The sequence below is a fragment of the Catharus ustulatus genome, chromosome 8 (genome assembly GCF_009819885.2).
Source record: "Catharus ustulatus isolate bCatUst1 chromosome 8, bCatUst1.pri.v2, whole genome shotgun sequence".
Classification (NCBI taxonomy): domain Eukaryota; kingdom Metazoa; phylum Chordata; class Aves; order Passeriformes; family Turdidae; genus Catharus; species Catharus ustulatus.
In genome coordinates this window covers 14,096,519-14,117,439 of record NC_046228.1, presented here as the reverse complement: position 1 = coordinate 14,117,439, position 20,921 = coordinate 14,096,519, and the positions used below count along the sequence as shown (strand labels likewise).

At 58.7% G+C, this 20,921-nt stretch overlaps 2 protein-coding genes across 4 annotated transcripts; one reads left to right on the top strand and one right to left on the bottom strand.

Moving 5' to 3' along the window:
* The first annotated feature begins 260 nt into the window (after positions 1–260).
* LOXL4 (lysyl oxidase like 4) lies at positions 261–6,608 on the top strand. 2 transcript variants are annotated; one of them, XM_033066244.1, is made up of 15 exons: positions 261–319; positions 833–1,128; positions 1,291–1,469; positions 1,614–1,825; positions 2,332–2,370; positions 2,493–2,709; positions 2,849–3,032; positions 3,299–3,453; positions 3,761–3,928; positions 4,089–4,251; positions 4,370–4,613; positions 4,883–4,998; positions 5,091–5,227; positions 5,416–5,527; positions 5,649–6,608. In XM_033066244.1, the coding sequence occupies exons 2-15, from the start codon at positions 852–854 to the stop codon at positions 5,717–5,719; spliced, it is 2,274 nt and encodes a 757-aa protein (XP_032922135.1). In that variant the 5' UTR covers positions 261–319; positions 833–851; the 3' UTR covers positions 5,720–6,608. The 2 variants fall into 2 exon arrangements, with proteins under 2 accessions (XP_032922135.1, XP_032922134.1); XM_033066243.1 differs by lacking the exon at positions 261–319 and having other exon boundaries at positions 602–1,128.
* A 1,081-nt stretch (positions 6,609–7,689) lies between these two features.
* On the bottom strand, positions 7,690–19,590 carry R3HCC1L (R3H domain and coiled-coil containing 1 like). 2 transcript variants are annotated; one of them, XM_033066592.2, is made up of 7 exons: positions 19,401–19,590; positions 12,625–14,057; positions 8,942–9,117; positions 8,770–8,840; positions 8,561–8,656; positions 8,262–8,402; positions 7,690–8,095 (listed from the first exon to the last, which is right to left on the bottom strand). In XM_033066592.2, exons 1-7 carry the CDS (start codon positions 19,573–19,575, stop codon positions 8,040–8,042), a joined length of 2,148 nt encoding a protein of 715 aa, XP_032922483.1. In that variant the 5' UTR covers positions 19,576–19,590; the 3' UTR covers positions 7,690–8,039. The 2 variants fall into 2 exon arrangements, with proteins under 2 accessions (XP_032922483.1, XP_032922485.1); XM_033066594.2 differs by lacking the exon at positions 19,401–19,590 and adding an exon at positions 18,426–18,954.
* Between the last annotated feature and the right edge of the window lie 1,331 nt (positions 19,591–20,921).

Sequence of the window (20,921 nt, the reverse complement as noted above, 5' to 3'; positions counted from 1 at the left end):
GGGACTATCCGGGATAGCTCAGATCCCCCCGGCGGGGGAAGGACAGGGTTTGGGACAGGAGCAGGTTTGCCCCAGTGTGCGGTGAGGAAGAGTAGGTTCGGGGGTGGGCAGGGAGCAGGGCTGGGCTCCAGAGCAGAGGCGGGGAGGCGGGGGGCCCCCTCGGGTCGGCCCACCCCGCCGCACCATAAAAGCGGCTGCAGGCGGTGCCCGGCGGGAGGCAGGAGCTGCGGGATCCACTGCCGCGAGCGCCACCGCCGCGTCCCCTCGCCACCGCCCGCCCCGCACCGCTGCCGGTCCGGCACCGCCATCCCTTCCCACGGTGAGTGCCGGGGCTGCCCCTGGGAGGGGAGGTCCGGGCACCTGGAGGGGTCAGCAATCCCACCAATGCTCTGAATGAGGATGAAGGGGAAAAGGTGAGATGACCGGGGACGGGCTGTGTGCAGGATGGGAAGGAACCCTGGTGTTCAGTAGAGAATCCAGGTAGAGGATAAAAAGGGAGTCTATGGGGCCCTCACCCGTGTCCCGAAGCATGGGGCAGACAGGAAACAACAAGAGCACAGAGCGGTGTTAGTGGGGCTGCCCATGGTTGTAGGTGCCTGGGAGAGCTGTGTCAGAGCTGAGTGATCTGGTAAAGGACGAAGGCTTGGGATATGCTGTGAGTATGCAAGGACCACCCTATGCATCTCCCACAGCTCAGGGACAGGGATGTCACCACCGTTCAGGAGGGCATGATATCCCTCTGCCATTGCCCAGCTCCTGGGGCACAGGGGGGCTGTGGCTGCACCCCCACTCTGCCATGGTCCCCAAGGACTCATTGCTGGGCTTTCCCCAGGCATCCCACCCACAGAACCATGATGGTGACGCCAACTGGCACAAGTCACATCCTGCTGGTGCTGTTGCTGTGCTGGGTGGCCCCCAGCAGGCAGGAGCTGGCCCCGGTGCAGCTGCGGCTGGGGGGACCACGGGGGCCAGCTGGAGAGGGCCGGCTGGAGGTGCTGTACCAGGGGCGCTGGGGCACTGTATGTGATGACGGCTTCGACTTCCACGTGGCCACCGTCGCCTGCCGACAGCTGGGTTACACCGCAGCCATCACCTGGACCCACAGTGCCACCTACGGCCAAGGGGAAGGTAGGGGGCAGGTGGGGAATGGGGGGCAGGTGGGGAATGGGGGGCAGGCGATCCTGATGAGGGCAGTGTGCTTCCCGCTGGCTGTAGGAGCCTCCCCAAAGGGCTGCGGGTGCAGACAGCTTGCAGGACACACTGCATGGGCCTATGATGCTGTGTCCCCAGGCCCCATCTGGCTGGACAACGTGCGGTGTGGGGGCAGCGAAGGCTCTCTGGCAGAATGTGTCCACAATGGCTGGGGCATCAGTGACTGCCACCATGGCGAGGATGCTGGTGTGGTGTGCTCAGGACAGCGCCTGCCTGGCAACTCCCCCCAGGCTACCACCTCTGGTCACCTGGGAGAGGTGAGTGGGGGCCCATGGTGTGCCTAGCAGGGTACACCAGGGCGACTGGAGCAGGTCCCACTAACCCTTCCCCTGGCCCCTTTTCTGAACACCCTGCCCTTGATGCTGGAGCCCCATTAACCCACCCCATGCCCATTGTGGCAGGTGTCGGGACTAACCCTGGAGGAGGTGCGGCTCAAGCCCATCCTGGCACGGGCCAAGCTGAGCATGCCAGTGACGGAGGGTGCTGTGGAGGTGAAACACAATGGGCGCTGGAGGCAGGTGTGTGATGCCAGCTGGACCAGGAACAACAGCCGTGTGGTCTGCGGGATGCTGGGCTTCCCCCGGGAGAAGCACATCAACACCAGCTTCTACCGGTAGGGATGTGGGGAACATGTGCTGCACCTGGGCATGTGGGGCAGGTCCTGGCTGCACATGGGGATGAGGAGTTGTCAGAGAAGGGCTGCACACATGGGTGGGTGTATGGCCTGGCCATGCCTGGATCCCCTTCTTGGGTCTTTGAGAAGAGTCAGAGCTGGGCTCAGCAGCATCCAGAGGTCTTTAGGGATGGTCACCATCATGGCTGGCAAAGTGTGGGAGAAAGGATAGGAAAGACAAGTGTCCCTTGGTCCCTCCCACCCCGTCTCAGCCTGCAACTATAAATACAGCCCATAATGAGCCCCTACCGGTGCCAGGAGTCACACAGTCCCGCTGGGACACATGGTACAGACGGGCTTGGCACAGTAATTGCCAGTGGGGAGAGAACATGACATACCGTGGGGTCTCCGTCTCCAGCTGGGGAAGGCAGAAATGATGGGACAGGGGGTTCAGAGTTGGGCAGTGTCAGCCTGCTCCCTCACCTCCTGCCTCTGTACACCCACAGAAAGCTCTGGAACAGGAAGCCGAAGGACCCCAACTCCAGGTAGGACTCAGCACTGGGCATGGTGGGCAGGGCACCTTGGATGGGCACCCAGCATGAACATTGGCTGGGGGAGAGTCTCTGGCACCTGAGCTGACCCTGGCCCTGCTCCTCTCCCTTGGCAGCCTGAAGACCCTCAGCCAGAAGAACAGCTTCTGGGTACACAAGGTGCGGTGTCAGGGCTCAGAGCCCCACCTGGCCCGCTGCCCGATGCAGATGGCCCCACCAGCCCCCCAGCAGCACGCCTGCCCCCAGGGCATGCACGCCATTGTCAGCTGTCTCCCTGGCCCTGCCTTCCAGAAGGGCACAGGCAAGGGCAAGAACAAGACCACCCCAGGAAAGGTGAGCCTTTGCAGAGTTCCACTCCCTCTCCCACTGACAGAGAGTCCCAGAGCTGAGCAGCACTCAGCCACCTGATTTGTACTTGAGGAGGGGGCTGGCTGTGTCCTGGGGTTGCTGACTGGCTGCTCCCCATACCCAGGTGCTCCCAGTGCGGCTGCGAGCCGGCACCCACCCTGGTGAGGGCCGGGTGGAGGTGCTGCGCCACGGGCAGTGGGGCACCGTGTGTGACAAGCAGTGGGACCTGGCTGCAGCCAGCGTGGTGTGCCGGCAGCTGGGCTACGGGACAGCGAAGCAGGCCCTGGTTGGAGCCCGGATGGGACAAGGTGAGGCAAGATGTTACAGCATGGACTTGGGAAACCTCTGGGCTTGGAGGGGTATGATGGGGAAATCAACTGTTTTAATGTGTCCTGCTGAAGAATCCTGGGATGCTCACACAGTTCTAGCCTGCCCTGGGATGAGGCTACCCTGTCTGGTCCTGCCATGGGCTGCCCCATTCCCATAGAGAATGCCCAGACCAGGGGAAGGAGGATGAGGGTCCTGCTCCAGGATGGTCATGGAGCAGGGAGCACTGACCCTTCCTGTTCTTTAGGTCTGGGGCCCATCCATATGAGCAATGTACGGTGCACTGGCCATGAGCGCTCCCTGGGTGAGTGTCGCTTCCAGGATGCTGAGCAGAATGGGTGTCAGCACGAGGCTGATGCTGCCGTCCGCTGCCACATGCCCTACATGGACTTCAAGAGCCAGGTGAGTCCCTGCCTCCTTCCCAGAGCCTGTTGAACCCCATTGCAGAGTGCCTGCTCCCCAAGTTCCATGCCCAGTGCGGATGCTCAGAGCAGCCCTGGGGTGACCCAGGGGATAGGGGAACACAAAGCAGCACCCTGATGGGGTTCTGCAGGATGATCTGGTGGCAAAATTGGTCTTGTAGGGAGGAAAGGAGGAAGATGAGGGAGATGTTCAGCTGGATATGTGGTGCTACTTGTCCCATTGCAGTGTGGAGTGGGAGAGCTGGGGATCTGCACCATATTCCAGCTCAACCCCTCTCTGCCAACAGGTGCGGCTGGCCGGGGGCCGCAACCCCGAGGAAGGCGTGGTGGAAGTGCTGGTGCCAGTGCAGGGGAAGCTGCAGTGGGGTGCAGTGTGCGGTGCACAGTGGGGCCTCAATGAGGCCATGGTGGTCTGCAGGCAGCTGGGGCTGGGCTTTGCCAGCCATGCCCTCCAGGTGAGTGGGGTACCAGCCTGCAGTGGTGTGGCCAGGGGCTCTGGGATGGGACAGTGGGGGAACAATTCCTGGTGGCAGTGTTAAAGCAGGAGAAGAGGTAGGGGAGGCAGGTGGGTGCTGGCAAGGACTGCTCCAAGCACTGTGCTCCTCCTCTGTTCAGGAGACGTGGTACTGGGCAGGCAGCCCCGATGCCAGCCGGGTTGTGATGAGTGGGGTGCGCTGTGATGGCACCGAGCTGGCCCTGCAGCAGTGCCAGCGCCATGGCCCTGTCCACTGCCCCAGCGGCGGGGGACGCTTCTCAGCAGGGGTCACCTGCACTGCCCGTGAGTAGCAGGAGCCCATGGGGTACTGCTGGGGGAGGTCCTCCCTTCTCCTGTGGGAGAGTAGGGGGTGCTAGGCAGAGTAGGGATCACCTTCTCAATCACTGCTGATCCCTTCCAGACGCCCCAGACCTGGTGATGAACGCCCAGCTGGTGCAGGAGACAGCCTACCTGGAGGACCGGCCCCTGGGGCTGCTGTACTGTGCCCATGAGGAGCGCTGCCTCTCCCGCTCTGCTGACAGCATGCAGTGGCCCTATGGCCACCGCCGCCTCCTTCGCTTCTCCTCCCAGATCCACAACCTGGGAAGAGCCGATTTCCGGCCGAGGATGGGGCGTCATGCCTGGACTTGGCACCAGTGCCATCGGTGAGTGGCCCACAGGCAGGGGCTGGCAGGGAGCTGCCCCCTCTTGCGCCAGGCAGGGCATGGTGGCACCCGTCCCCAAAAGGCTGTCCCACCCGGGGTAATTAACAGCCTCTGAGCCAGCACTGTCATTATGGCTTTATTTGGCTTCAGGGTTGTAATTTGGTGAGTCCCTGGGTGCTGCCCTGCCAGAAGTTCTGCTGGGGTTGCCTGGGCCAGCCCCATGCTCCCTGGCTGGGCACTGGTCCTGTGCTCAGCCCCTGTCCCCACAGACACTTCCACAGCATCGAGGTCTTTACCCACTACGATCTGCTGACACTCAACGGCTCCAAGGTGGCTGAGGGGCACAAGGCCAGTTTTTGCCTGGAAGACACCAACTGCCCCGAAGGTAGGTGCTAGTGCAGAGCTGACAGTGGTCCCCCATTCTGCCCCCCAAAGGGGCTCTGTCTGTGCCTCTCTCACCTCCCCTCCTTCCTACAGGTCTTCAGCGACGCTTTGCCTGTGCCAACTTTGGTGAGCAGGGGGTGAGTGTGGGGTGCTGGGACACCTACCGCCATGACATCGACTGCCAGTGGATTGACATCACCGATGTGCCGCCAGGCAGCTACACCTTCCAGGTATGGGCATGGAGGGGTGGGGGACACCAAGCTACCAGATCTCAGGGCTGAGGGTCCCCTCCATGAGCACCACAGCATCCCTCACCTTGCACATCAGGGTGCTGCTCTGTACCCTGCTGTGCATGCCACAGCCCTGCCTGGCCAGGCATAGCAGAGGTGCTCCCAGCCCTGCCCCTTGCTGTCCCCAGGTGGTCGTGAACCCCAAGCATGAGGTGGCTGAGTCGGACTTCTCCAACAATGTGATGAGGTGCCAGTGCAAGTATGATGGGCAGCGTGTCTGGATGCACGGCTGCCACACAAGTAAGGAGGGACGGGAGCATAGGGGCTATGGCGGGCAGGGTGAGGGAAGTGATGAGGCTGGGGGTACCACGGGTTTCTTGTGCCCTCACACGCCCACCCACCCCAACATCACTGTCCACAGGTGACGCCTACGGTGCCGATGTGGTGAGTGATCTGGAGAGACGGGAGCGCCTGGCCAACAACCTCGTGTGAACCCCTGGCATTGGCAAGGTCCCAGCAGCGCCACAGGAGAGTCCGACTCCCACGCCCCAGCCCCTGTGCCCTGGCAGCACTGGACTGAGCTCAGGGACTTGCAGACTTTTGTATTTATTGATGCTGCTGCAGAGGATGGAGATGAGTGCCAGGGCCGGTGGGAAGTGCCTGGAGATGTCCAGTCCCCAGTGCTGCCAGCGGGACTTGAAAGTGGCCCTGGTACCGCAGCAGCCCTCACCTCCACAGCCCCAGGGCCCCCCAGGACAACTACCTCAGCCTGCCCAGCCCCCCATGCTCCAGCAGACTCAGGACAGTCCCTGGTCACCCATGCACCAGTCCTGTCTTCAATAAAGGTTCTGTGAGCTGGGAGTAGGGCACTGTGCTGTGGGAGAGGGGGTAGTCCCTTATCAATCCCACCATCACCTCCTCCTTCCCCTGCACTCTCTCCCATTAGGATCATGAAGCCAGTTCCCAGCTGGGAACAAATTAATCTTGGCAATGTGTCCCCAGTCAGGCAGTGTTCCCCCTGTGCCACCCAGGGCCACCAACTCCCTGGCTGTCTGCTTCTGGCTGGCATCACATAGCTCTGGCTTGCCATCAGTGGTCCCCATGGGCCCTGCAGGGCACCCTGGCCCTGAACTGGCTAACCCTGTGCATGCAAAAAGACCCAGCCAGCTCTGTGGCAACATGGGCTGGCAGCCAGCCCAGCAGCCACTGTGTCTGCAGCAGACGTGCTGGGCTTTCCCAGGCTGTCCTGGCAGCTTCCCAGACATGGGAGCTGTGGTAGGGCCATTCTGTCCCTCAAAGCCCTTGCTCTTGGGTACAGCATGGGGACACAGGGTACACTGTGCCTTTGCTCTCTGTTTCTTACCTCCCGTGGTTTCTATCTTCTTTCTTACAACAGGAAATAAAAGGGAATGTCACCAACACACTCTGTACTGTCTGTTCCTCAGATCACCAGCCATGGGGCAGTGCCGCCCCTCTCCTCGCACACCTCTGTCCATTCCTGCCTCGCTGGCAGGCACCAGCGTGGGGGGCTGTGAGCACCCACGCTGGCCCAGGACAAGTCAGGCTGCACCCACACGTGATGATCCCTGCACGTGGAGTCTCTGCTGGGAACAGCAGGGAAGCACTGGAGGGGCCTGAGGCCAGGGACCGTGGCAAGGCACGTGCTGGTGGAGGCTCACTCAGCCAGGGTCAGGCTTTGAGGGATGCCGGATGGCAGGGAAGATGTTTTCCACATGAGAGTATCTTTGCGCCCTGGAATTTCCACCGGCCAAGCCATGAGCATCCGGGAACGGCAGCCGAGATGGCTCCCAGCTGGCAGCGCTGCCGGATGGTGCAGGGGCAGGCAGCCACCAGCATGGGGTCATGACCAGCTCCACTGCTGCCAAGCTGGGGGACAGCCAGGGGACACAGGGCAGCCACATGAGCTCCTCAGCGACCAAAAGCATGCAAACTGCTGGCAGTGGTGGCAGAAAAGCATCATCCCCATCCTTACCTCCTGTGAAAGGCCTCAAAACCTCAGAGTCTGCAGAGCTACAGGGTGGGAGTGCTGGGGCACATAGGACTGTTTTTCAGGTGCTGAGAGATGATGCAAAGCAGAGCCAAAGGCAGGTCCCAGGTGCCAGTCTCCACCCGGGGGCAGGGCAGGAAGCCCCCAGCCTGCCATGACCGGCAGCGTGGCCACATCACAGCCCCGTGTGGGGCCAGGAACACGGCCCTGCCCATGCTCTGACAAGGGCCCTGCTGTTCAGGGCTGCAGCTGCTCCGCGGAAGTAAACAGGGTCCCTGCCAGCACATTCCTGCCCAATCCCTCCTGCCTGCACATCCCCCACAGCCGCCGGGGACACCCAACACCTGGGAGGGGTGGACATCCCCACAGCAGTGCAGCCCATGCGCAGCTGCCCCAGCACGCACACCCTCCCCCGGTATGAAGGGAACGGGGAGCCACCACCCAGGCAAGCTAATAAAATAAATGGCATTTATTAGCAAAATAAAGAACAGAAACTCTCACTCACAAGGCCCTGCCAGGTGGCCAGGGCTGCCCCACACAGCCCCCCATGCTCTCTGCTGAGCTCTGCATCCTGCTGTTGCTGCCGTGGCTGGCAGCCTTGGGGATTCTGCCCTGGGCAGGGTGGGCAGTGCTGTCTGACAGCAACAGCATCGTCACAGCACCAACCAGCCCATATGCTGCTCAGCCCTTTCGGTGAAGCAGCCCAGTGCTTTTGGACACAGTGCAGAATCTGTCCCAGCTCTGAGACGCAGTGCTCTGCCTGCCTGCAGAGAGGGACACGGACTGAAAGTGCAGCCTCCTGGCTCAGTCCCGGCCCTCCCAGGCATCTTCCCGCTGCTTGTTCTCCAGGCGTTTCCTCTCTGCAGAAACAAGAGGGTCAATGCCACATCCCTACCATCTCATCTCCCTTGGAGGTGGCTGGGGTCCACCCTGGTGCAGCCCCCTCTCACCCAGCACCTTGTGAGAAGGAGCATGCATGAGGAAAGCCCACCTACACTGCAGCCCCTCCTGGCATCTAAAACTCACCTTGAGCTTCTTGCAGCTTCCTCCGCTCGGCATCTCGCTGGGCTGGTGTCTGGTTGCTCCGTACCCCCAGGGCACCGATCACCAGCCGCCTGGCCAGGACAGCTGATGTTTCAGGGCGCTCCTTGGCTGGCTGCAGGTACTCTGTGAAGATGGGGGACATTAGTGGGGCATTCTAGGAGGGACAAGGCAGCCAGCACAACTGTGGAGCCATGCTGTCTGCCCCATCCCTCCACAATTATCAGGATGATGTTGCAGCACAAGCACGATGGTACAAGCTGGCACAGGGCAGCACCACTCACCAGCATATGCCCTGGCTTTGGCTTTAGAGGCGCGGGTGCCCTGGGAGAGTGGGCGCGTCTTCACCATCAGGTGCTTGGTGCTGAGGGCATCGCGTGCTGCAGGAAGAGAGCAGCATATCCACGTGCAAGGTCAGCCCCATGCCCAGGATCTGGCTGCAGGAGAGGGATGCCTCCTCTCTGCCCATCCCCAGCTGAACCAGGAGCAGTACCTGTTATAGGGCTGGAGAAGATGCCTAGGGCGTGCGTATCATCCACCCACTTAATATCAAAGCCTTTTTTCCTGCCAAAGAGAGGGAAGGTCAGAGAGGCATTGGCACCCAATGGGCAGCAGAGGCCAGGCAGGGAACCCCAGCAGCAGGGACAGAGTGCTGGCAGACTCACTGATAGCTGCAGAAGACGCGCATCAGATCCTCGGTGCGGAAATCCGAGGGGAAATCGTAGATCTCAATGACGTGGGGCAGCTCGTCATCGCTGATGTCTGGTGCAGCAGGTTCAGCCCCATAGTAGTTGAAGCGGGGTGATTGCTGGCTCTCCTGGTGCTTCTCACCCCCTGAGAGCTGCAGCAGCAGGAGAGGCACAGCACTGAGCAACCCATGCCCACCTGCCCCACAGCAGTTCCCAATCCGTGGAAGTGCTCCCCAGAAAGTTGTCCAGCATCCCACGCCAGCATTGCAGATGGATTCATGGCATTGAGAATTAGGAGTTATCAACCAGGGTTCTCACACCATGCACTTGCTTTTCCCATTACCATCATCCCTTCACTTGCCACGCTCTGCGGCCAGGTCAGGGACATGGCAGGAATGGCAGGGGTGAAAACAGCATGTGCATCTCCAAGCACACCCCTCCTTCCACAGTGATGAGACGACCTGAAGGACTTTTAGGGAAGAACAAGGAGCAGGATAGTAATGCCAGGAGGAAAGATTGATGTCTCTCTGCCCCATGGAAACACCAGGCTCAGCACGCCCTGGCTGCAGCACATGCACCAGAGCAGCCTATCAGCACCCCAGATGCCAAGATGAAAAGGACAGTGCTCCACTGAGGAGCAAGTTCTGCTGGTTAATCACCTGTGCATCTAAAAATGTATGTTTTATTTCTCATTTGAATTTGTCTGACTTCACTTTCCAGCTGGCAGTTCTTGTTCTGCCTCTCTGCTGGATTAAAGAACCCTCAGTCCCTGGTCTCCTCCCCATCACAGCACTTACTGATGTTAATCAAGTCCCTTCTCAATCTTCTTCTTGATAAAATGGGTTGTGCACATTTACTACCTCACAGCGGGGCACTTTCTCCAGCCCTAAAAGATGATGGCTGTAGAGCTTTTCTACCCTGTGCATTTTTCCACCTTTATTTTAAAACACAGGCAGCAGCCACAACACAGGGGCGCAGCCAGCCCCTATTTCTCTCTGTTCCACAGCACTGCCAGTGCCAGCTGGTGACCCTGCACGACACTCTGCCACCCTGCATCGCTTGCTGAATGCTTGCTTTCCAAACCACACTGTGCCAATGGCCAAGGGGATTCACTGCCCTGCTTCAGCTGAGACACCAGGCCAGGTGCACTCCAAAGCCAGTGACGGCTCCCCTGCTCCCCTTGGAGGCTGGCAGGATGCCAAGAAATGGGTACATAACTCAGGCGGGTTCCCACCCCAATCCCCTAAGTGATCACAGCAGAGCACACCACAACTGCAAGGTTAGAGCCCATAAATCCCAGCCAGCTCAGTCGATAAAAACTGCTCATTCCAACAATTTTATGGGGAAGATGGATTCATGGCAGGTAAGGGGGTGCTGCCATAGCGGTTGGATGCCGGCGGAGGGTAGAGCTGAGTTATGGAGCTCACGGGACGAGCCAGCACTGCCAGCAGAGCCTCCTGCCCTGCCATCATCCCCATGTAGGGCAGCACACTCATCAGGCACCCTGCCCCTGCTCAGGGGAAGCAAGGGAGCCATTCCCAGGGAGGATAAAGCCCTGCAGTGCTGCTTGAGGGAGCAGAGCACTCAGGTAGTGCCAGGTACTGGAAAGATGATTAGAGAGCAGGAGCACAGAGTGCTGGAGCAGTCCTTGACCTTCACAAATCACCAGGTGTGGCGGTGCAGGAAGGACAGGAGCCGTCTGGCAGAAGGGCTGAGCCACACCACATAGCAGGCTCAACAAGTCCCCCAGCACTGCCAGCCCAGCACACAGAGTGCCAGCAGCTCCCCAGCCGTGGGGCAGGGCGGGGCAGCGAGTGGGAGCCATGGTGGAGTCCCCAGCCCTGGCAGGCATCCTGGGGAGGGTTTGCTGATGGATGGACAGACGACAGGGAAAATGAAGCCTGTCCATCACATCTTGCTGCTCTCTAAAGACACACTCCTACCAGAGCAGGTCAGAGGGGTCTGTGGCTCCTCACTTACACCACAGCCCTGGGCACACACACACCGTGGCCCCTGCCATGCTGCACCGCCTGATGGAGAGTCCACAGAGCCTGCAAGGAAACGGTCACAGTGCTTAATTACTCTGTGCTCAAACTCATTTCTACTCTGAATTTGTCTGATTTCAGCTTCCAGCCAATGGTGCTCACTATGGTGTTTTTTCCTGCTAGATTAAAGAGCCATCCACTATCAGAAATCTCTCCTCCACACAGAACGCCATAAATCTTGCTCTCTGCCAGGTATCTGCATTGCATAAGGATTTGGTTACAAGGAAGACGTTACTAATTTTCTTGTTCTTTTTGTTAATTAACAACAGCTCGATCTTCCTGCACCCTCCCCAGTCAACTACATCCACCTGCTGGGAGCTTAGACGCTCAGGAAGCAATGAGGCATCATGTGGGAATCTGCAGGGGACAAAGATGGCAACTTCTGATAAATCCCTATTTCAGGTTCTTTTTCACCCATTTTGGGAAGCTCCCTGAAAAGCTCAAACTTGTCTCAGAGCTTGTGCATGGAGGAGCCAATACAGATAGTCCTTGGAGTGAGAACCTGTACTGCACAGCACAGCCTTGCCCACAGCATCCTACAGCTGCACCATAACAGGGATCCTTCCCTGACCTTCCTCTCAGGAGGACAAAGCCATGCCCATGCCATCAGCCCACAGAAAGCCAATGCCACCTGCAGCAGTTGCCTCAGAGCAGCAGTGCTGTCCTCCTTGCACCAGCACTCACCACAACCTCCGGTCTGTGCTCAGGGGAGCACAGCCAGGCAAGGATGGGAATACCCAACACCCTTCCACATCCCCCCAAATGGAAGCCCTCTGTGTCCCACCATCTCAGCACCACGCCAGGCTCCAAATGGACACATCAGGACAAGCAAGGCCTTGCAGATAAGGTGGGACCTGTAACCCTCAGTAAGAGTGCTCTTGAGTTAATCTGATCCCTTCACAGATGCTGTTATTAAGGCACCACCCACCTTCACACCCTACTTACAGCCAGGGGTAGGCAGACACTAGATGTAACAATATTAACATTGTTTCTTCAGGTACATTAATGTCATTTGGAAAATTACCAGTCTGACGCCACTGATTTAAAATGCAATAAGGGATATCCAGCCTTGCTGCAGAAGCTGAGCTTTCCTCATGAATGGCAGCAAAATGGTGTGGGTCCTAGTACTAAGCAGCCAACTGTAGTAAATTCAGCAGCACGTGTGCAGGAGGGAATGGCAATGAGCCACAACTGATTAAGAAGCCATAGTTTCGAGGAAACATCCCGTTGCTGTTTCGATGGGATCCCATACATCTCAGCCCATTTCTTTATCACCAGCCCTGGTTTCATGAGGGTGAAGTTGCAGTTTACAGCACTTCAGCAGATTTTACTGGGCACACTTCATGTACTACAGAGGGATGATCATCCCAGCCTTCCCCAGCAACGCTGGATGGGATGGGACAGATGGTGGAAATGGAGATCCCTGGTAGTTTGGCACCACGGGGGAAGGCTGGCCCTAAGAGCAGGCAACACAGCCAACTAGACTGACCATGCCCTGGGTGCAACCCACCCACCCCATGCATCACCCCAGAGAACACAGACATCCCCCACATTCCAGCAGGCACCAGTCACCACCCCTGCAAATCCCCACAAACACTGGCTTGCAGGAAATACCTCCTCCAGCAGGCGAGGGTCCAGGCAGTCCCCATCATCGTTGAACAGCATATCCCAGCTCTCCTCGGCACCTGGGCTGCTCTGTCTCAGGGTTTCAGCACTGGCACTAGTCTGTCCTTCCTTAGGGGAGCTGCTGTGGAGACCTTTCTCTTCTTTCTCAGCCTCCTGGTGCCTCTGCAGCGAGCTCACATCCTCCTTGGCCCAGGATGCAGGTGAGATCCCCTCCATGCCCTGACACAGCAGCTCTAGGGGTGGTGGGGGCTCACAGCTTTCCAGAGGTGCTCCCTCCCACGGGCTGCTCTCAGCCCCAGCACCGCTATCTGTGCAGGCACAACTGCTGCCTGCTTCCTCTACAGCAGGCACCAGGTCACCCTCCCCACCGGGATCCCCTGCACCAGCAGTGCTCTCCTCCATGACAGGCAGGAGCTGGGGTGGGCTGTCCATGCCCTGCTGTGGAGTGCTCCCCGCTGGCAGTACTGGAACATCGACCATGCTACCCTTCAAGGACTCAGGTTCGCAGCTGGCTCCTGATGCACACAAGGTGCTCTCCCCAGGAAGCTCAGCTCTGCCCCCCCTCGTCTCCTCTTCCTCTGGTACCCCAGTGGCATAATCCTTGCTCTGCTCTGCCAGGAGAGACCTCTCCTCCTCCCTCTCCTCCTCTCTCTCCTTCTCCCTCTCCTTCTCACAGGCTTTTGGATCCACTGTCTCCCCCACCAACTGGGGCACCCTGCCATGGTTGCCCACCCCTGCTGACTGCAGGGCAGCCTCTCCCAGGCTTTGGGAGAGGTCCCCAGCTGGATCTATGGTGCTGTCCTCCAAGTGCTCCAACATGTCATTCAGGCCTGTGTGACAAACCACTGTGGGGCCAGCAGTGGGTGTTGGGCTAGTGGAGTCATCCCCAGACTCGGGGGTAGCCTTCACAGCCTGAGCCTGGGCACTCTGTGGGGATGGAGGGTCAGGCTCAGTCCTTATCATCCTGTGGCCGTGGCTGAGCTCTCTGGGTTCTTCATGAGATGCTTTGTCCTGCCTGTCCCAGGGCTGAGCAACAGCTGGATCTGGGCATGGCTCACACATGCTGGGTGATGCCTCCAGGCTTTTCAGCGCAATAGGGCAGCTGCCTTTCGTCCTATGGCTGTGCCTGGCAGAGGCTGTCCGCAGCTCCTTTGGGCCAGTGTCCACCTTGTTCTCCCTCCTTGTCGCTCTGCCAGGCTGTGTTCCGGCACGGGGGTTTCGCCTCTGCCCCTCGCCACTGGCCCAGCCCGAGTCCTGCAGCAGGCGGTGGTTCTCAGGCTCCCGGCGGTGCCCAACCCGTGTGTCGCCCGCCGCTTGTGCCTCTCTCTCCCGCCGTGCTTTGGGCACGTAGAGGGCCATGTCGGGCTTCCTGCGGCGCACTCGGCTGCCCTCTGCCTCCTGCTGCATGGTGCCACCACTGCCTGCCAAGGAGAGAACAGCGTCACTGTCCTGCCTGCAGCCCAACAGCCCCACAGCCGAGTGCACAGCGGGCAGCCCTGCCCAGGTCACTGAGTCGGGGTCCCAGCAGCCACCCTTGCTCACTCAGCAGCTGGCACACAGTGATGGATTGTGCAGCCACACCACTGCCCCACAGCAACAGATCTGCAGACAGGGTTTGGGGCCTGAAGCATCCCGCAGTGCTACAGCCTTTGGTGGGGCGCATCTGGCTTGGGGAAAGCAGGGAAACCCTGACAGAATCACTGAGGCACCTGCCCCGCTCCAGCAGCTGCTATCTGGGACCCTCAAGCCCAAGGGACCAGTGTCTGCAGCTGACACAGAACACTGAGACCATGCACTGCTCAGGCATCAAAACCACAGAGAAGCCTGAGGCAGCCACAGAAAAACAGAAAGCAACCCCCATTGCAGGGATGCCCTGGCGCAGGACCATGGCATGCTGCAGCCCTGCTCACCTGCTGCCCCATCCCAACAGAGATTTATTTTTCATCATCTTTGGCAGAAGCAGGCACGCCGCAAGCGGCCAGGCCCCCCTAACCCTATAAATATGCATCAGACAGGGTTTATGGAGACGGATGGTGTGGGGGGCTGCACTGTGGTTGAGGGGAAGGCAGAGTGGGGCTGGACTGGGGCCCCATGATTAATCACTGCCCACTCCGTTTAGGGGGATTCATCACAGGCCGCTGTCAGGTAAATCACTGGAAAAACACCTCTTCAGTAATTAATGTGAAGTGACGGATGGACAGCCCCTGGGCCCATTAATCTGGACCATCAGCGCCGAGCGAGATTATGAATGTCAGGATGCATAAACTGCCGGCAGATCAATAGGGCCAGGAACCCATCCAAGGCTCTCATTTCCGAGGCACCTCCGGTACATTAGCCTCCCCTCCACACAGCCCCTGACTGAGGCGCGAACGCTCTCCGTGGCCCCTCACCAACAGCCAGCAGTGGTGCCAGGAAGGCGAGGGGAGGCCAACCACTGGCTGGAAAGTGGCTGGGGCTGCCCATGCCACACAGCATCACACCCTCTTCCTGATGGATGGACAGACCATTGTCTTGGCATGATGGATGAGTCTCTCATGGCTCTCTGGAAACCACTGGAAAAGCCCAGGAGGGCAGTACCCCTAGCATGACCACAGCGCCTGTGCCTGCACCTCATACTGCGAAGGCGGGCAGGAACATGAGGTGCGGGCATGGGTGCCGTGGTGATGCTAAGCACCATGCCAGGGCAGCCCCAATCATTTTTCTGTCTCCGTAGCTCTTGTCATTTTTTCCCCCTCTTTGATACACTAATTTTGCTGGCAGAACGATCCCCTTTATCTTTATCGACCGCAAGAAAGGAATGTATCCTACAAACCTTCCAAGGACTGGATTAGTCATTTTTCAACACTGAGGCATTATACATTTTCTCACCAAGTGGCAGCCCGAGTGCCAGAGGGGAGGGGGCACTGGAAGTCCCCCAAGCACCACCATTTCCAACCACAGATAGCTTCCAACTGCATGTTCTGCTAAAGGACTCTTCCCAGCCAAGCCCAGAGTCCCAGGCCATGGCTCATCACTGAATGTCTTGTGGGGGTCAGCGATCTCCCCAGGCTCTCCTTCCTGACAACTTCCAGCACAGGGAACAAACAGAGGTAGCATTGCTCCATGCACATCCCATGTCACCTCCAAGAGCCTTTGCACATAGGATTTATGGGCTCCTCGAAAGCTTGCCATTCACCTTGCCTCACCCTCCAAAGCAGATGGTGCAGCATTAGCCAGACGGCTGGTGCTGGGAGCATCTTCTCCCTGCACAGCTTTGCCTCTGCCTGCCACTGATGGGGAAGAGCTGCTTCCTGCAGCCTGGGAAGAAGCACGGCAAGGCGGTCGATGACCCACGCTGGCAGGGATGCTGCAGCACTTTGTTTTTTCCCCACAGGGCAGCACAGTTCCTGCCCCCAGCCTATTACACACTTCATCGATGCCACAGCCACGGTCAGCACCGACTGATTTCATGCTCCAGGAGTCAGAGCAATGGGCCTGGCTTTGGGTCTCATTCACACTATGCTAGGTAGGGAAACCCTGCCACCTCCAGAGTCTGGGCCCAAGCTTGCCCTACAAACACAGGGGCTTTGCATCAGGCACTGCATCCCCAAAAAGGCCTATGCTGCCCCAGATGCCGTCCTGTTTTATTGACCTACCTAGAAAAACAACTCAGCACTCTGGCACCAAGCAGAAAAAGGCCATGCTACCATGGTAAAAGTGGTGATGGGAGTGCTGCCCAGCTGTCTGGCACATGAAGCCAAACAACCCAGGGCAACATAGCCCAGCATGGCCAGGAGGATGCTGGATCCTTAGCCAGGAGGCAGCACTGTTCCCAGGAACATGCTGTTCATGGGGAGCTTGTGCTCCTGGTATGTGTTTGTGAGCTGCCCGGTCATGTGCCAGCCTGTGTTTCTCCTCTAGCAAACATCTGCAGCACACATGGGCAGCATTTTCTCCCTGATTTCTGTTCCTGTCCTGTCCAGGGAAGGACTCCACAAACAAGAGCAAGCCAGCCACGGTCCTGCTCAGGGAACCTGGGAACAGGTATGGATCTCATGTGGAACGTGCCAGCTCCTGGAGAAGTCTCAGTGCCACACAGCACCCTCTCAGCAGGCTGCCGCATTTCCTGGCAGGGAGCTGTATTTTTAGCCTTCGAGGTTTCTAATTCCACTCAATCCATATTCCCACTGATAGAGTAGATAACCTTAAAGCCTTGACAGTGAACAGGGGTGGCAATACTGGGGGGCCAGGAGCCTTGGGGGACCTCACGCAGCCTTGGCATGCAGCTTGCACACCACAATGTCACTCTTTACAGCCTGCAGCAGATTGGGCTCTTTGAAGGGGAAAAAAATAACTACAATAACAAGATTAATAAAAAGGCTGGTACAAGGAGATTCTAAACAGCTCCACTGGGGAACTTGCCACTTGCAGGACTCATCCCATGCCAGGCACGTGCCATGGCACACTTAGCAACTGCATAACACCAGCCCCTAGCAGCCCGGGCAAGGACTGACCGAGGTTTTGGCTACCCTGCACCTCTCCTGCTCTCAGCAGAGCTCCAGCCCAGGCCACCTGGCTCAACAGCAGGCAATGGGGCCAGGAAAGGACCTGGATACCTGGTGAGACAGAGCAAAGGCATGAACACAGCCACGGGAGCAAGGCAAAGCAAAGCATTCAAGGAGCGAAGAGCTGCATTCCATCCAACTCCTGCCTGCAGCCCCGCGGGCTTTGAGACGTCCTGTCCCCTGCTGCCAGCAGAAAGAGCTCTCCAGCAGCCACAGCAAACACTGGCTATGTGAGGAGGTGGCAAAAGCGTCAAAGGCACTGAGAGAGATTTCAATCGTGCCTTTCACTTGCAATACTCTTAGGAGACACCTGGAATAGATGCTCTTAGGAGATACCTGGAACAAGAGAAGGGGAACATTTCAGACAGGAAGATGATTTGTAAGTCAATAGTGTCCCCTCACAGCTGCAGGGGGGCAGGGGAGAGGAACAGTAAACCAGCAGAAGGAGTTAACAGCCAGAATGCTAAGGGGAATACAAAGGACTTTACAAATATACCCAGGCAGAATCAGCACAAAAGTGAAAAGGTCTATTAATAAACAAGGAGGGAGAGAAAATTAATGATGGCTCAAAAATAAAGATGACTCAAAAGGGAAAAATCACTGTTTTTAAACAGAAAAATGCAAATGAGGCAGAGGACTTGCAAAGCTGTAGGAAAAGCAAAAACAGCATGTCCACACAGACACAGTCACCTGGCCAGGCTCGCCAGTGCAGAGGGGAACCTATTAACCTGCTGACACACACTGCTGAGAAGAAACCAGGGCCCTAGTGATGGGTAGAACAAACAAGGCACTGATTTTCTCTGCAAGAAAGGACAACAAAACCAGAGCTGAGAACAGGATAAACCCTGTTCCTACCCCTAGTGCAGAACAAACTGGCAGTTAAAGGAGCCTGCATACCAATACAATGAATGAGGGACACTGGTTTGCCCAGAAGAGTATTTGAGAAGAACTGCTGGGCAAATCTTTTTGATGAAGCAAGCAAGAGCCAACTTAGGGTCTTGTTTTACATCATCTCTCAAACTTTTGCTTGTCTAATGAATTGTCATTAAACTGGCAGAAAATACCGAGCAGCGAGCTGTTGTGAACAGCATGCAGAGAAGACACTGTTGAAAGGATCCAAGAAATATAAGCAGGAAACAAAGCAAGACCCAGCCTGGAATAATGAAGGTAAAATAACCCAGAGTAGCTACTCAGGGAGCAAGAGCAGCCTGAAAAGCAAGGCCCAGAGCCTAACAGTGCACTTACACCAGAAAGCAAGTGACTGGGACGAACACCCCAAAATGTGCAAGAGGTATATCTGGTCACCAGCATCGTGCCATGGGCCACTCTAGGGCTGTGACAGCCCCACAGCCGGCAGCACACAGAACCTCGCAGGGGGTTTGAAGGATAGCCGAGGATGCCAGGGGCCTGCAGGCAGCCATGAAAATGTGTCCAGCACCTGCGAGCACCAGACACCTGTTCGACAAGGCACGGCAGACTGGCTCACCGAGCACCCAGGGGTCGTGTAACTCCCGGGCTGACACATCGCCCAGTGACTCTACGGTCATGTCACCGGGGTATCCCGGGGCTCGCCTGCCAGCGGGCTGGGGAGGCGGGACTGCAGGTGGGGATCAGGGCTGGGACACGGCGAGGGAGGCAGGGCTGGGAGAAGGGATGGGAGACAGGGCTGGGACAGGGAATAAGGATCAGGGCTGGGGCAGGGAGCAAGGATCAGGGCTGAGACAACAGGGTGAGGGAGAGCGGGCCAGTGCCGGGACCGGGCAGGGTGTGCAGCCCGGGCCGCTGTGCCCCGGCACCGAGCGCCCCCCGCCGTGCCGGGCCGTGCCGGGCCGTGCTGCCCGCCAGGCCGCCGCCGTTACCAGTGGCCGCGCCGGGTCCCCCGTCGCTCCGCGCCGCGCCGCCGCTTCCGCCGCGCCGGGCCCGCCCCGCCGTGGGGAGCGCCGGGACCTGTAGTGCGGGCCCGGCCGTGCGGCCCCGGCTCCGCCCCGCCCCGCGCTCCGGCCGCCGCTCCGCTCCTCCCCGCGGCCCGGGGCGCACGGGTGAGCCGCGCACCCGCCTCTGCTCGGTACCGCGGGCGGGCAATGGGCCAGGGCGGGCACACGGCCACGGCGGGCCCGCCTTCCCCAGGAGGCTCCGTGCTTGGGACGGTGGTGGACAGAGAGAGCGACCCCCCTCCCGGCCTTGGGTGGCCCCCTGAGGCCGCCGCGGCTGTGCCGTTACCGTGCCGTGTCGCACACCGGGCGGGGGCCCTGGTGCTCGTGTGACGGGGCGGGCCGGCGTGCGGACACCGCGCTACGGAGGCTTTGGGCAAGCTGGTGTGGCCGCCCTGGTTTGGCTGATGGGCAGCGGTCTCGGCGCACTCCCCGCTCCAGGACCTCCTTCCTGCTGAGCCCATGCTCTCCGATGCGATTCCCAGCCAGCTGTTTCCCAGCCAGCTTCACGGTGTGGGTACCGGCGAAGCGGTGACCCGGGGAAGAGGAATGTCCCGTGCCGGGACCGGGCAGCTGGGAGCCAGAGAGGCTTCTGCAGCTGTCCCTGGACAGTGAAGCTGCCGAGGGACAGGGACCGGTCACGGGCCGTCCTGGCAAGGTGCCACTGAGGCGTCACACGCGGCACCCGTGAATGGGGCCGTGCCAAGCATCTTATCCCTCTTCAGGTGCAGTTACAAGGCTGGGACCGCTGATGCTTGAGGTCTGGGATGCCCTGAAGTACTCGGACCTTCCTGACTGTGCGGTGTGGGTCCCAGTACAGCCACAGGGACTCAGGCTAGGATAGATCCAGTCAACCCACCTCAGACAGGTGCCCCTGTGCAGGACAAGGAAAGCTCACTTCAGGCAGGGCCACGCAGCATCCCCTGGGGAATGGCCACTATCCCAGCCTTATGTGGCACACAGGGGACCATGTTCCCTCTCACAGGTAATCGATGGCAGCAGATCCTGATCGCTTTCATTATTATTATTTTCTTATGCATGTGCGCACAGGAGATTTATCGCCAGCTATGGAGGCAAAATCAATTATTCATGTTATAAATTAGAAAATGATTTATGTTTGTGGGAGGCCAAGCAGCGTGGAGCCCCTGGCCGCGTGGGAGCTGGGTTTGTCTGGGAATGGCACCAGACAGCCCCTGCTAGCACTTACCTGTTCCTTGGGATGCCCCATCCTACCCCAGCCCTAGGGTAACCCAAGGATGGTGACTGGCAGGCAGCATCCAGCCTCTCCCACTCTGTAAATCCAGGTGTGAGAGCACAAAGAAGGCTGGGAACTGCCATGGCCTGGTCACCCTGGCCAGTACAACAGAATGATGTTCCACAGCAGTTTCCATGGCAGCAGTAAAACAGTCCAAGCGCTGCAAGGTGTGGGCTGCAGAAGGACCCCCTTCTTTTCATCCACTAGAAACATAATCTCATGTCCTCTCCAGCCTCAGCCGCTGTGTCTGAGCTCCTGCTTCTGCCACCCATGGGGACAGAGACCCATTGCACTGCTAACACCCCTGTGCTCCTCAGGAAAGGGCAGATGGGTTAGGGCATCCCACCTGAACTGGTCCCTGAGCTACCCCAGAATAGTACTGTAGGGTTTGACTTGACCGTGGCTCAGCTTCTCCTGGGCTAGAGTGGTCTGAGGTGTCCTGAGAGTCTTCCTAGGCACGGAGATCCCACACCCTAAAGGCTGACTCCAGTTCTGCATAGGGCAGGGTGGCACTTAGCTCCCACTACTCCCAGTTTTGGGACAGAGGGTCAACTG

Excerpts from the sequence above, each read along its gene's own strand:
- R3HCC1L (XM_033066592.2), bottom strand. The coding sequence starts at position 19,575 with ATGGGCTCAGCAGGAAGGAGGTCCTGGAGCGGGGAGTGCGCCGAGACC. Across the intron at positions 9,118-12,624 it reads ACCCTCGCCTGCTGGAGGAG|CTCTCAGGGGGTGAGAAGCA; the intron begins GTATTTCCTGCA and ends CTGCTGCTGCAG. Across the intron at positions 8,841-8,941 it reads CGCGTCTTCTGCAGCTATCA|GAAAAAAGGCTTTGATATTA; the intron begins GTGAGTCTGCCA and ends TCTCTTTGGCAG.
- LOXL4 (XM_033066243.1), top strand. The coding sequence starts at position 678 with ATGCATCTCCCACAGCTCAGGGACAGGGATGTCACCACCGTTCAGGAG. Across the intron at positions 2,371-2,492 it reads CCGAAGGACCCCAACTCCAG|CCTGAAGACCCTCAGCCAGA; the intron begins GTAGGACTCAGC and ends CTCCCTTGGCAG. Across the intron at positions 2,710-2,848 it reads ACAAGACCACCCCAGGAAAG|GTGCTCCCAGTGCGGCTGCG; the intron begins GTGAGCCTTTGC and ends CCCCATACCCAG.